At 44.4% G+C, this 15,247-nt stretch overlaps 1 protein-coding gene across 5 annotated transcripts in view; it reads left to right on the top strand.

Annotated features, from left to right (window-relative positions):
• The window catches only part of DOP1B (DOP1 leucine zipper like protein B), a 104,535-nt gene that overhangs the window by 36,602 nt on the left and 52,686 nt on the right, over positions 1–15,247 (top strand). For all 5 annotated transcript variants that reach the window (XR_015548711.1, XM_087418112.1, XM_087418110.1 and 2 more), the window contains exons 5-13: positions 559–748; positions 3,322–3,420; positions 3,767–3,890; positions 5,588–5,697; positions 5,954–6,068; positions 9,219–9,339; positions 10,829–10,948; positions 13,664–13,766; positions 14,409–14,600. Coding sequence is in view for 4 of the 5 variants with exons in the window: in XM_087418112.1 (XP_087274238.1) it covers positions 559–748; positions 3,322–3,420; positions 3,767–3,890; positions 5,588–5,697; positions 5,954–6,068; positions 9,219–9,339; positions 10,829–10,948; positions 13,664–13,766; positions 14,409–14,600 (1,174 nt within the window). In the remaining variant the exon portion in view is untranslated. The remainder of the gene's footprint in view (positions 1–558; positions 749–3,321; positions 3,421–3,766; positions 3,891–5,587; positions 5,698–5,953; positions 6,069–9,218; positions 9,340–10,828; positions 10,949–13,663; positions 13,767–14,408; positions 14,601–15,247) is intronic.

The following is a 15,247-nucleotide window of genomic DNA, read 5'->3' as shown; positions in this document are numbered from 1 at the left end:
ATGGAAAGGCCCAGGCGAATTTTGTCCCCAGTGTTTCTGAAGTCGAATGTTACGGGGCACATTTTTGGCTGTGCTCAGGTTGGGGGTATCTTTATCATTACTTAAGCGTCCAGTCAGTCACACGAACCTTTGTTTTTTTTGACACATTATTGACTCTTTATGCTGTGGTATAAGATCAGTCATCTGACTGGTCTGCTCATCCCCATTTTGGTGGCGGAACTGCCTCCTGTAAGGACTGCGGCACCCGGGGTGAGACCAGAGGCGAGATGGATCTCTGTGCCGCAGTGACATGACCAGTCAGATGCTTCTTATTGGCCAAGAAGCTGTGCCTGTCAGTGACTTGTTTGTTTTAGCAAATTCAGTTTCAGTGACAGCTGACAGGTGGACAAACACAGCAGGGCAAGAGATGGCAGCAGCTCAAAGTGATGAGGAAGGTGGTGTTTCCACGGCCAGGGGAGAATGAGCTGTGGCCTTTCGTGAAGCATTGACCCAGCAGTGTACAGTGAGACGCGGACACGTGGGGACGAGCCCTTAAAGTCTGTAATCTCTCGTCCACAGAACAGACGCTCTGCTCCTGAGGCTGTCCCTGGTGGTCGGCAAAGAGGTGTTCTACTCTGCCCTTTGGGGGAGCGTCCTGGTGAGCCCGTCCATCCGCCTTCCCGCCTCGCTCTTTGTGGTGGGCCACATCAGCAGGGACTCGCCCGGCAGGGAGCAGAAGTACATGCTGGGCACGGACCACCAGCTCACGGTGGGTGCTTTGCTCCTCAGGAGGGCACGCAGGTGCGGCTTCCTCAAGCACAGGTTGTCACTGGGGCTGCAAAGGGGCCTCAGGGAGCAGCAGGGAAAGGGAGGCGTTCCAGAATCAGAGTGTTTGTACTCTGCTGCTGAGCGCGAGGAGGAGGTGTCACTACACACGATGAAACCAGGGTGGTGGTGTTTGTTTTTAACATAGGCGTTACGATTTATATATTCAAGTAAGTGTTGTTCACACCCGAGAAGGGCCTTCTGGAGGCTCTGTAAAGCTTCAGCACTACGGTTAGCTGTAAAGGGCACTCCGGAGAGCCTCGCACAGTCTGCTGCTTTGGCTGAAATTTGTTTTCTTCCCCGGCCCTGTGTCCCGCTGACCACTGCCCACACAGGAGGCACCCTCCTCCTCCGGCTGCTGTCTTGGTCCAGCTCCTCTGCTGGCGTCATCCTCTCCTCTGGCTGCTTTCAAACCTAGATTGTCAGGGTTCCTTGGGTGTCCGTCCTCAGACCCTTCAAGGGCAGCTCTCTTCCCTGGCAATGACTCCTTTCTCATGACCTTGAAAAATGGGAACTCCCCAGATCGGTGTCTCTTCTCCCTAAACTTAACTCTTAACTGTGTTTAATGGCCTGCTGTCTGTCGCCACCTAGTGGTGTACCCACACTTTCAACTTAAAATGTTCAAAATTGAATTCCTCAGTAAGCAAGTCAGCCGCTTGGTGTGAATTACTTACCCCTCTGAGTTCATTTCTCTTTGCAAAGTGAGGATAATAGATCGTCCTCACAGGGCTCTCTGAGGATTAGGTGAAAAGACTGATGAAAAGCACCTCGCACTGGGGCCAGCCCGGTGGCACAAGCGGTTAAGTGCACGCGCTCCGCTGTGGCGGCCCAGGGTTCGCCGATTCGGATCCCGGGCGCACACCGACGCACCGCTTGTCAGGCCATGCTGTGGCAGCATCCCATATAAAGTGGAAGAAGATGGGCATGGATGTTAGCCCAGGGCCAGTCTTCCTCAGCAAAAAGAGGAGGATTGGCATGGATGTTAGCCCAGGGCTGATCTTCCTCACAAAAAAAAAAAAAAAAAGCACCTCGCACAATGCTGAGGACGTAGGAGACCCTCGTAACTATGTCCCTTCTTTCCTGCCCCACCAATACCGCTTTTGTCCCCTTCTCTCCATTTTTGCTGCCTGGCTTCAGCTTCTTATGTCTTGCTCCTGGACCATAACATAATTTTCTAACTGGTTTCTCCCCATCCCATCCTCTACCCATCCAGTCCTCTTCGATTACTAAGGGGTTTGCATTTCCAAAGCATAGCTTGGCTCATATCTATACGGTGCTTGAAAAATATCTGGTTTCCTGTTGCCTACAGATAAAGTCCAAACCCGAGTATTCTGACAGTCTGCTCCCCACCCACCAAATACCTGACTCTCCCCCTCAGGCCCATAACACCCCCGGAACTGACTGCCCAGCCTGGCCGTGTACGTCTGTGGTGCTGTGTCTTTGCTCCAGCTGGTCCCTCCTCTTGCACTTACTGCCCGTCCCTTCTCCACGGGTCTCAGCGTAGCTCCTTCCTGTCCTTTAAGCTCAGCTTTCTCACAAAGCTTCCTTGTTTTCCCCCAGTTGAAAGATCTCTCCCTCTCTTCTTCTGAATTCTCAAAGCTTTTTATTAGCACTTGTCGTATGGCTCTTATCTATTATGCATCTGTATTATACCTTCTGTACTCAGAAAAGACACTCGAAATATATATTGAATTGGTTTGGAATCCATTTGACTTAATGTCTTTGGAGTTTTAGGTTAGCTGAAAGTCCTTATTGGAACCTAAAGACATTCCTTTCTGGGATCATAGAATTGGAGGTCTTAGAACCCGACCATGTGGTCCAAACTCCTCCAGCTGTCAGATGGAACAGGTGGGGGCTGCAACTGACCGTCTTCCCAATCACACAAGAACTAGAACCCAAGTTTCCCACACTTATACCGTATTGTTCTGTTCCACGTTGTCTGGCCGCACGCCCAGTTGCGGGAGCAGTGCGGGATAGGTTGTGGAGAGACCAAAGAAAAGACCCGGAGATGGCAAACGAGACATAGAGGTTTACTGGGAGTTACTTACAGGGAGGTCCGGCGGCGGCTGGCTGGACGGCAATGTGCACCTGCAACCATTAGCAGGGTGGGGGTTCCTTATATAGGCAGGGGACACAAACGCTATATGCTTGCCAAGAGGGGCTGTCCCTGGTACCACCAGCATTCCCAGGAACGGTAGCTCACATGGAGGGGCCCTTTAAGAAGTGATGTTCTTTGAGTGAGATAAGGTAGGATCCTGGCCAGCCAGGCCCTGGATTGTTACAGATCCCAGCAGCTGGGCGTCCTGCCCAGAAGGGAGCCAGAAGGACACGTGGTTGCAATGGGCTTGTGGGCTCTTGCTGAGTAAGCAAGGCCCAGGCCCTACACACATGATTGAACATGGTGGTTTCAAGATTCCCAGGAAAAGTTACTTTCATTTTTATGACTATAAAAAGTAGCTTGCAAATGATGTTAATTGTCTTGGGAATGAAACATTCATGCTGTTTTATCGTTTACAGGTAAAGTCTTTGTGCACATCGCTGTTGGACTCAAATGTTCTGGTGCAGAGAAATAACCTGGAAATTGTTCTCTTCTTCTTCCCATTTTACACCTGTCTGGTGAGTCATTCGTGTTCCTCTGGGGGAAGTCACTGGTATTTCCCGTGGATGTGGGGTGGGCGGGGTAGATGTCAGATAGTTTCATCTTGAAAGGAGACCAGCCACTCGGTGATCACCGTTTGCTTTCAGCCGATTAAAGGTCCTTGTTCATTTTTGTGTGGATGGTGTGTATGTGGCAGGAACTGAACAGCTTCTTTCCATGGGCAGCATGTGAAAAACCAACCCCTTTGAGAACGGCCTTTTTAAGATAAAGCTCGGTAGACTGATAAGGAAAGTCCACGTGTCAGAAAGCCAATAATTTACTTAATCATCTCTTGCAGTAAAGTTTTCTCTGTCCCCCTAATAGGACTCCTGTGAGAGAGCCATCCCCCTGCTCAGATCTGACATCGTGCACATCCTGTCAGCGGCCACCCAGACTCTGCTGAGGAGAGACATGTCTCTGAACAGAAGGCTTTATGCGTGGTTACTAGGTAGAGTAGTATGCAATCATGGAAAGTCAAAGTTAACATGAAACCTTTGGGTGCTGATTTTTGGAATAAGTTTCGATCTTGGTGATAACATTTCTGAATCATGAAGTGTGGAAAGATAACACTTACTGAATATGGCACTGGTCATTGAGTTCTACTGCCTACACCGCAGCTGTAGTTATTTTGCAGCTATTACATTAAAAAAACAAGGAAATAATAAATGAGATTTAAAAAACGCTAACTGAAATTCCATTTTAAGAAGCTTGAAATACCACAAAAAATTGTAGCTAAACCTTGTTCAAGTAGAAGGCTATTGCTATGGAGAAGTTTCATGGGATGAGGACATGAGAGGAAAAACCCACAAATATGGAATATGGGTAAAAAGGTTTTCTATGGATGGGACTGTTTGTGGCATTGACACGTTTTGGGAGATATTTAGATAACTTCGGGAGAGCACGAGAATCCCAGGCTTTTGTTTCTAGGAGCGTGTGTTTTTGTGGACAGCCTGTAAACTTGTAGGAAAAGAGCCCTTGACTGTTGGTTGGAGGCGTCACGTGTTCAGAGTCCAGGGAATCACAGGGGTTAAAGGGTAGCACTTGCTGAATTTTATAAATTCCAATATTCGTGTACCTAATAAAAGGTGGTATACAAAGCAATTGTGAAAGGACTCCACAGCATTTTTTTTAAGACTTTCTTTTTTTAGAGCAGTTTTAGGTTCACAGCAAAATTAAGAGGAAGGTGCAGAGAGTTCCCATCTACCCCCTCTTCTCCCACGTCACAGCCTCGCCCATCATCTGCATCCCACACTGGAGTGGCACATGGGTTACAGTCGGTGAACCCACACTGACATGTCATCACCACCCACAGTCCGGTTTATATTACGGTTCACTCTTGGTGGTGTACATTCTATGGGTTTGGACAAATGTATAATGACACGTATCCGCCATTATAGTGCTATATAGAATATTTTCACTGCCCTAAAAATCCTCTGCACAGCTTTTCTTAACCCTCACGTATAGATCTTCTCACACCAAAGCCAGAAGGTCCTCTTAACCCTTTCTTTCCCCTCTTTCCCCTTGTTATAAAACTTTCAGAAGTCATTGCATGGGAGCTTATGAAGGATTTCAAGAAGAATGTTTACAGGCTCCTGAAGCATTTTTATCAAAAGAATGATTTTGTTAAATGCATAGCTCCCTCCTATGGGGCTTGACTTGCTGTGTATGAAGAGGACCAAGTTCAGTGCCCGCTCTGACTCACTTAGCCACAACCCCAGGAGTCCACACTCTCTACTTATACCATGAAGATGCTATTTCTTGCCCTGAGGGCCTCAGATTTACCCAAGGCTCAAAATGAGGGCATATAGATGAGAATACCTTGATTTCACGTAGTGCAGTGCAAATACACACTGGTTTTTAAAAATGATCCTCATTCCCTTAGATCCTTGTAATCATACTTGGCAATTAGGGTGAATTCTTGGGACAAACTAAATTGATGCCCGTTGAGATGGAATTCTGCCTGTCTGATTCGTAGCCCACCGCTGTCAGAAGAGAAAATGTGACTTGGTCTTGCCGGATCTGATTTTGGTTTTCTGTTGGAGGAATTCTATTTTTAAAAATATTGGAGCATGAGACCGTTGCACAATATGATGTACTTTAAAAGTATAGATCTCTTTACAGCTCCTGGTGCTTGTTCTTTTATAGGTTCAGATATTAAAGGAAATACCATTGTGCCGGAATCTGAAATGTCAAATTCTTACGAAGACCAGTCCTCCTATTTTTTTGAAAAATATTCCAAGGATCTTTTAGTTGAGGTAAAGGAGCATTTCTGGAAAGAAGACCCCAATCAGCACAATCCTGATCGGGATTCTTAGTGGATTTCTTTGCGGGACCTCAGAGTAGACCTTGGGCGTGTCCCTGGTACAGGGTTGGGAGAATTCCAGCATACTGGTTTCGTGCTGTGTGACTGGTTTTCTCTCTGTCCCAGAGTATTTAACCATTAGAACAACCAATAATGTCATACTTTACTATATACAATATCCTAATATGTGGCTTTAAAAAAAAAAATAGGGTCTGGCTGAGATACTGCACCAGAAGTTCTCAGATGCTGACGTAGAGGAACGCCATCATGCGTACCTGAAGCCTTTCCGCATCCTCGTCAGTCTCCTTGACAAGCCAGAAATAGGTAATGTTGGAGATGCTGATACACGTCGTATGCCAGATGCGGTTTGTCTGTTTTGAGGGGATTAAAACATGGTGAGATACAGTCAACACATCATTTTGAATATAATTTAATCTTTGGAATTTCAGGATCTTGAATACTTTAGTTGACATATTATGTGGTTTGGTTATCATATCTAGGCACCACTTAAAACTTTGGCATGATAATTTTAATGTTTTTGTTAGGAAAATATCTTTGAGCTTCTGTTGTGCCCATATGTGCCCACAGAGCGCATACAGGACTGACTTGGTAAGAACGTTTCTTTAATCAAATGTCACACTTCAAAGGAGCTTTGATTTTATTTTCAAGTAAATAGAGGGCCGTCCTGCATCTTTTTGCCTTGTGACCCCAGGCAAGTCACTTCTGCCATTTGAGCCTGTCTTTTCCTCTGTCAAATGAAAGGGGTTGAAGTAGACTCTAATCCCTAGAGGATATGCCTTACACACTCTTGTCCTATGAGCATCGTTTGAGAAAAGTGACCTCCTCTCCCTTGCTTTAAAAAAAAAATTTGGGGGCCGGCCCGGTGGCGCAAGTGGTTGGGTGCACGCGCTCCGCTGCGGCAGCCCGGGGTTCGCTGGTTCGGACCCCGGGCGCGCACCGACGCACTGTTTTGGCAAGCCATGCTGTGGCGGCATCCCATATAAAGTGGAGGAGGATGGGCACGGATGTTAGCCCAGGGCCGTCTTCCTCGGCAAAAAAAGAGGAGGATTGGCGGATGTTAGCACAGGGCTGATCTCCTCACAAAAAAAAAAAAAAAATTTGCTCCAATATCCGTTCACTGTACAATCTTAACATCTAATCACTTGAACACCATAATGGGGAAGAAAATCCCCATCTTCTCCATGGGATTTCAACTTTGATGGTGTCATCCGAGTGCCCAGATGTGCCCACCACCTGATTGCTGTTTGCAGAGAGCAAGAGCCGAGGGCATTAGTGAAGTTCCTTCTGCCGCTGGCCTCAGCGTGGAGACCCTTCGTCTATTCATTCAGAGAGAGGCGTGGAGCATCTGTGCGGCAGGGATGGTGCTATGCTCTAGGGGTACAAAGGAAAAAGAAAGCCTTCTTGGGCCGGCCCTGTGGCTTAGCGGTTAAGTGCGCACGCTCCGCTGCTGGCGGCTCGGTTTCAGATCCCAGGCGCGCACCGACACACCACTTGTCCGGCCATGCTGAGGGCGCGTCCCACGTACAGCAACTAGAAGGATGTGCAGCTATGACATACAACTATCTACTGGGGCTTTGGGGGAAAAAAATAAAATAAATAAAATTATGAAAAAAAAAAAAAGAAAGCCTTCTGGTCAAGTTAGATGGAAGGGAGACTCTGAGGTCCTGTTGCGTTTTCATTGCTGTTAATAATAAGCGTGACATTTTTTGAGCCATTATTTTGTGCAAAATTATTTGCATACATCATTTAATATGCATTTCCATACAGACCTCCGTGCCTCCAACAACCCTAAAATTTCTTAGTATACCCATTTTACAGATGGAGAGACTGAGGTTGAGCACGGTTAAGTCACTTGCCCGAGGTCACCCAGGAGCTGGGATTAAAACTCAGTCTTTCTGACCCCAGAACCTAAGCTCTCTTTGTCAGGACACTGCTGCTTATCTGGTTGCCATCAGACATACTGAGATGCTCACTCATGTGACACAGGTAAACTTGTACTCCATGGCATGTGCCGCTCTAGCTGCTCTTAGCCAAAGTCAGAGCATGAAGCGTTTGTCCCTCCAAGTTTGCCCTTCAAGTGCTACCTAAGGTACTTGTGCACTATGTGGACTTCCCCTCTCTCCACTCCCTTCCCCTCTGTCTCAGTCAACCAGCGATGGCTGCAATACGTTTCTCTCTTAGTGTGGAAAAGTATGAAAAGTCGTGATTCAGTCTGGAAAATGAAATGAGTTGTATAGACGTATTGAGAGCTTGCTGTGTAACTTGGGAAGTGTTCACAGAAGAAGTGTAACCCAGCGTTTTGGAGACGGGTGTTTTACGTCAAGGCCATGCACTTGGTGAGCCAAGTAGAATGTTGCTGCTAGCGTGGGTTCCGGGTCATAGTTTCTGGAAGGGGATGAATGGCAGGCTTCTGCCCACTCGCGCAGTCGTTTCATTTGCTCTATCTGGTAATTTAGTTGTCCGAGGGAGTGGATTATACTGAAGTAGAAGACAGAGGACGGTCATTCAGTCTTGTCTCTTCTTTGGCCACCAGGCTTCAGCGACTGCCTCATTTTCTCCTCAAATTGCAGCCACAAACTTGCCTTCATCTGTAAAAAGCATTCGGCATTCTTATGCTGTAGATAAGATCTGAATGGGGCTTATCATGAAAAAAGTTCTCTCGGAGGCACATCTTTTGTTTTTGTGAAAAGGAAGCGTAAAAGACGAGGTTAATCTGCTGATTGCTTTTTACACAGATGTGTTGACAGAGCTCTCATTTTCTCTGAATTGATCCTGTTTGCATCCCTCTGGATATGTAGCTGACAGGCACTCCCTTCGCTGCCTGGTGGTTGCTCTTTGTGGAGCAGAAATGTCCAGCTGCCTTCCACCTGCCTGATTGGCGAGGATGCTTCTCTACCGTGCAGCTGGTCCAGTTCCCCTGTGCCTTCTTAACAAACTCTTTGGGATTGGTGTTATTTCTTTTGTGGTGTTCTAGCTTATGAGTAAAAGAATTCAGAATAGGAAAGTTGCCCTCCTCAGTCCGTATTTGTGTTGAGGAATGTCTCTCTGGCCAAGCAGTTTATGCACACTTAAAACATTGAGCATCTGCCCTGCCTCCACCCCACAGAATCTGGCTTGGGCAAGTTAACCTCTGCCTCAGTCACCTTACCTGTAGTCAGCACAGCAGTATGGTACCTGGTCATGTGGCTGTGGTCAGGATTAGTAAGTTAATAGATATAAAATGCCTAGAAGAGTGTCCAGCACGTAGTAAGCTCTACAGAAATGTTGGCTATTTTCATGGGTACTGTTCCCCCAGCTAAAGTTGTATTGTCACAACTAAAGTTAAGTTTCTGTACATTTTAGGCTATATAAATTGTGTATACAGAGTTACTCTCTCTGTTTTATGTCTGTGTCATTTACTGATTTAAAAATGGATTGCTGATCTTTCTCTGGCCATTTTCCTTTTAATTTCAGGGCCTCAAGTGGTTGGGAATTTGTTTCTCGAAGTCATCCGGGCCTTTTACTCTTACTGCAGAGATGCTCTCGGCTCCGACCTTAAACTCAGCTACACGCAGAGTGGAAATTCGCTGATAAGGTATGGTTTGGCCTCCAGCTTCACACTTCTTCCTCCCTGCTCCCCGACGCCATGATTTTTTTTCTCTCTTGTTTCCCATGAATTCTGAAGTGCTGGAGAAAGTGGAGGTGCAGCAGATCAGACCACCCATTAAGGTAACTGGGCTCCTGAGTCAATCAGGATGAGTTGACTCTTTCCTGTTGAATAATGGGAAGAGTTTAAGAAGTGTTTGATCTAGTCTCTGCCCCAGCCTGGGATGTACAAACCGTATTTATTGATCAAATGTGAAAGTTGTCAACAAGGCAACTGGATGTAATTGTAGATACCCAAGAGGTGAGTTCCAGGGAGGAGGGCAGGCAGAGGGGTTAAGGTCAGGAAGTGGAGGCAGGGGCTGTGAGTCCAGGAGGCGAGGGCATCCGAGCACACATGCCCCAGGACCCTGAAGACAGAGCCAGTGGGGTTCAGGAGACAGCAGACACATTGACTTAAAGTGTGGCATTACCGTGCTTTTTTTGTTCCTGCTCTTATCAGATAGTACAACTCTTGCTTTTTACTTTACTCTTGAAGTAATTTCCTTCTGTCTGAGTTGGCATTGGGTATATTGAAAATTTAAATCGATTCCCAAATTTTTCTGGTTTATTAATTGTAAGTGTACCGAAAGTTCTTAGTGTTTGCTTTTTTCTCCCAGAAGGAGAGTAGTTCATTTTTTTTCTGAATACAAAAGCAGTAAGTGTTCATTGTAGAATATGCCAATATTTGAAGAAGATATCACCCAGAATCCCTCTACTTTTCCAAGAAAAGCATAAAACATTTTGATCTTTCCAGACTTTCAATGCATGTATAAATATGTAGATGCCTATCTTTTATTTTAAAGATGAAATTATACTTTTTAGTTGCCTGATTTTTAAAATGCAAATTGTGAGTAGCTCTACTTGGTTCTCCTGTGGAATATCGTGGTTGCCTTAGGTTCCTTGGTAGGGATTTATCACTTACTTAGTAAATCCTGACTGATTTACCAATCTCTTAGTGATTGACTTTTAGGTGGTTTCCACTTTTTCAATATTTTTAAATGACTTTGCAATGGTATTCTTATGCATACATCTTTGTATGCCTGTGCAGGGATTTCTGTAGGATATCCCTAGCATAAATTTCCAGAGTCACAGAAGATGCACATGTAAATTTTAGCCAAATTTCCCTCTTGAATGGTTGTACCATGTTATTCCACCAATAGAATTTCTATCTACAGTTGGACTAAAATAGGATTTCTGTGTCACATGCCTTTTCAGTAGCTCTTAAGCTTATTTCTAAGAGAATGTATCAATATAAGTACTTTAGGATGGCATTATGCATACTTTCCTATATAAGAACAGTAATATTTTTACCTTTATCCAAGTTTGTCAGTTTCTCTAGAAATAAATTTTAAAGTGAATTACAATTTTTCAGACATGGTGTTTTCATAATACAATGTTTTTCATAACATATATTTATAAATATCTACCTTCTTTTTCAGTACAATAAAAGAAAACAGAAGTGCTTCTGAGATTGTTAAAACAGTGAATTTGCTGATCACTTCCCTAAGCACAGACTTTCTCTGGGATTATATGATGAGGTGTTTTGAGGATTGCTTTAGGTAAGTATCCGGTTCAGAGTTATGGAATATTTAGGAAGGATTACAGGGTTTCATGATTCATAGCTGCTTGTTGTGGTCAGATTATACATAACCAGCTGAAGATGGGTGGTCTCTGCTGTGTACACAGCTAGAAGGAATTCACTTAAAATTTTAGTAGATTAAAAAATATTGCCATTAAGAAGGCTCTTATCATCTTTGCCACATAACTGTGAAGCTTCTTTATTAATTCTAACTTGAGAAAATTCTCTGTGCATTTTCTAGTTAGATTGATCAAATCTGCTTTCTTTGAACAGTTCTTTTGGGGGCCTGATCTATTTAAAGAAGCTTAGTTTTGTGGCTGTGTGACTGGATAGAGCGCTTTTGAAATTGTCAATCTTCTTAAATTCTTATATTGAAATTAGTATGTAACTGGTCAGATGAAAGCATTAATAGGTTAAGCTACCGTAATGAGCTTTACCATCACGCTAATCTGGTGAACAGCACCACCTCGCAATTGTGGGTGGGGACACACTCTACGAATAGCCTGCTTTCCTGCAGAGCACTTTCCCGAGTCATTTTCCCCGTAAAGGAGGAATAACATAATCTCTCAAACCCCGTTTTGTCCTGCAAGTCACGCTGTAAAACTTCCTTCTCGTCGCTCGCCTTTGGAATGCTCTGTGCTCTTGCACTGTCTTCATGTACCCAGCAGCTGTAGTAGAAGCTTTACTTATTAATGTTTGCTGTGGGCTGTCCTCTGGCCTGAAAGCCTTACAGGTATACTCCTTAACTCTTCAGGACACCCCCAAGAGAAGTAGGCACTTCTCTCATACAAGCAACTGGAGCCCAGAGACATGAAGTACCTTGTGTGGCATTGCACAGCAAATTAGCAGCAGCCGAGGACGGAACCCAGGAATGCCTGACTTCCCAGCTGTTCTTGCTGTGCTGTTCTGCCTCCTCTAGGGCCAGGCCCCAGTAGGCGTTCAAACCTGTGATGAATAAATTAATTGTAAGTGGATCCACAGGCAACAGCAAGGCCATGTTATGCTGAGGCTAGAATATATTTTGGTCAGCTTAGTTCCATTTTAGAGTTACGGGATGTGCTCTCTTTAAAAAACAAATTAACTGCAAAACATTTCAAATGCAAGAAAGAAGAGGAAATAATGTCAGACACACGTGCACCCATTGCTGAAATTACAGACAACACTTGGCCATCATTTTTCACATCTTTTTTTTTTTGAAGGAGTAGAATGTTGCCAGCCAGATAAACCTAACTTCCCACCTTCCCAGCACTTTTTCCTCCTTTCATCCCAGCGTTAACACTATCCTGAAATTAGTGTCTGTCCTGCCCGTGATGTTGTCTGTGCTTTTACAACAAGTGTGCATCCGGAAATGACATCGTCTGTTTTGTCTGTTCAGGTTTTACATCAGCAGTATCAAGTTGTACATAACTTTTTGCAGTGTGCTGTTTTCAGGGTTCAACAGTCCTTTGGAGATTTGTCTGTATTGTAATCTATACATCTAGTTAATTCGTCCTAAGTGTAATAGTCCATTGTCTGAATAAACCAGTTTCAATGTTTTCATCGTTGGGAATAGCACTGTGGTGGCCATCTTCGTCCTGTCCTTTATACACATGTGCACGGATTTCTTTAGAGTCGTCACCTAGAATCACTAGGATGTTGTCTAAGCAGTTCTTCAAAGTCATTCTCTTGCTAAGATAAACTCCAAGGTAACTAAGTGATAATTTATAGTGAAGAAAATTAAGTCGGGTTGAGTTATACTGTGATAGCTAGAGGAATCCAAAGTTACTCTGTTTTGAGAACCAATATATACTTTTTACCTTACCTATTTAACTAGTTGCCTACTTATTTAAAAAGAAGTGCTGGGTTTCAGTATAAGATAAGCAGGTACCAATAGAGTTGACCAGTGGAGTTACACTTCTTTGTGGACACTGAAGAATTCTAAGCAAGTCGTGTGGATGAGCTCATGGGATGACATGGGAGGAGCTGTCTCAAGTTGCTCCTACAGCAAGTTGAACAGCTGTTTGGCCTGCATCTTCTCTAGCCCAGCTCCTTCGCTTGGAACATGCCCTTTGTTTAGAGTTGGGGGCCTGGAATTGCTGCTGTTGACAGCACACCAGATCTGCTGGATATGGAATCCCACATGGGCTTGGGACCACCACCCTCTGAACTGAATGAGGTTCAAGTCAGAGTGAACCTGTTTTGCAGACAAGCAGATTCAAGACACTTATTGAGACATCTCTATGTTAGGTACTTTTAGGTGCCAAAGCTTAATGATCATAACTACAGAAGCTGTCTTTCATTATGTTTGAAATAGAGTAAGTAATTTAATTGGAAATCATAAGAAATGCTTGAGGGCCCGCCCCGTGGCTTAGCGGTTAAGTGCGTGCCCTCCGATACTGGCGGCCTGGGTTCAGATCCTGGGTGCGCACCGACACACCGCTTGTCCAGCCATGCTGAGGCGGCATCCCACATACAGCAACTAGAAGGATGTGCAGCTATGACATACAACTGTCTACTGGGGCTTTGGGGGGAAAAGGGGAGAAAAAAGGAGGAGGATTGGCAATAGGTGTTAGCTCAGGGCCGGTCTTCCTCAGCAAAAAGAGGAGGATTGGCATGGATGTTAGCTCAGGGCGGATCTTCCTCACAAAAAAAAAGAAATGCTTGAAATTATTATAGGACAAAGAATGTTTTTCTTTGTTTCCTGTGGCTTATGTAGACCAGCGAAGAAGAGTTACACTGTCGGGAAAAGCATCAGCCCTCCCCCAACCGTCTCGGAGCTCTGCACCCTCCTTGTGTTCCTTCTGGATGTAATTCCCTTGGTAAGGTCCTTTGCTGTGAAGAGACAGCTCCATGCTTGCTATTAATTATGTTCTTATTAGTGTTGTTGGGCCTGTTTTATAAATTTAAACTTACTGGAAAGTAGTTTTATGTCAGTAGGTAGCTCTGTTTTAATGTTTGTTTCAGTATGGAAGACATAGCTGGATGTAATCTCTTACATCTTTTATGTCTTATTTAAAAGGGGTTATAACTTTTGAGCCAGTTGTAAGTTGTAAACCACTGAGCTCAAGTTATGTAAACCAGATGATGAAGTGGGCGTCATCCCTGTACTACATTATTTAGGAGTGATGTATTTCCTACATCACTACATACATGTAAATGCATTTCCTAGTTAAAATTGTGCAGTTGGCTAATTTTCTCAAAGGAAACTAATTTCCTTAATATAGAAATAAATGTGGCGATTGTTTTCTATTCGAAAGAGTAAAGCCACTTGAAAGGAGAGGAAGATTGTCCGTTGATTTGTCTAGATCAAAAAGAAATGCTATTTTGTTTTCTGATTTGGGAATTAACGTGAAAATTGCACTCTAAAAAACCGAATTTTCTAAAAATACCATTTTGAGGTGCATTTTCTTCTGATTGTAAACTGAAAACACATCATTTAAACCTATGTCTTTATTTCACAGGAACTTTACTCTGAGGTGCAAACCCAGTATCTCCCACAGGTGCTTGGCTGCCTGGTACAGCCTCTGGCTGAGGAAATGGAGGCTTTAAGCTTACCTGAACTCACGCATGCCCTGAAGACGTGTTTCAAAGTGCTCAGCAAAGTCCAGATGCCGCCCTCCTACCTCGACACAGAGTCCACAAGTGGAAGCTCGGTGCGTGCTGGGAGGAGCCGAAATGGTTCTCAGGCTAAAAGAACCTTATGCCTTCCTGGGAGTAGAAAGTAATTAGGGTGGACCAGCATAGGAATAAAGGCTAGAAGATATAGATAATATCTAAACTATGCTGCTAAAATCCTCAAAGACTTTATAAAAGTGTTTAGTGTAGAAGCTGACCCCCTTCATTTCACTCCCTCCCCTGCTCCTTCCCTGCTGGAGCCCATAACTACAGCTCGTGGTTAGATACAGCTCACCGTCCAGACCTTTTTACATCTGTGTTTGTAGATGTGTGATTTTGTTTTTGTTTTTAAGTATAAGTGAGATACTAGTTTACTTGGGCTGCTCTAACAAAGTACCATACTGGGTGACTTAAATAACAGCAAGTTATTGTCTCACAGTTCTGGAGGCCAAAAGTTCCTTCTGAGAGCTGTGAGGGAAGAGGCTGCTCTAGGCCCCTCTCCCAGCTTTGTCATTCCTTGGCTTGTAGACGCATCACCCTTATCTCAGCCTTCAGCTTTACGTGGCTTCCTCCCTGTGTGCATATCTGTGTGTCCAAATTTCCCCTTTTTGTAAGGACACTAGTCATATTGGATCAGAGCTCATCCTAATGACCTCATCTTAACCTGATCATCTGCTAGGAACCT

Source organism: Ceratotherium simum, chromosome 27 (genome assembly GCF_057802395.1).
Source record: "Ceratotherium simum simum isolate JZ-2026a chromosome 27, ASM5780239v1, whole genome shotgun sequence".
In the NCBI taxonomy this organism is placed as follows: Eukaryota; Metazoa; Chordata; class Mammalia; order Perissodactyla; family Rhinocerotidae; genus Ceratotherium; species Ceratotherium simum.
Note: the sequence above shows the minus strand (reverse complement) of the source record. Positions and strands in the feature narration are given on the sequence as shown.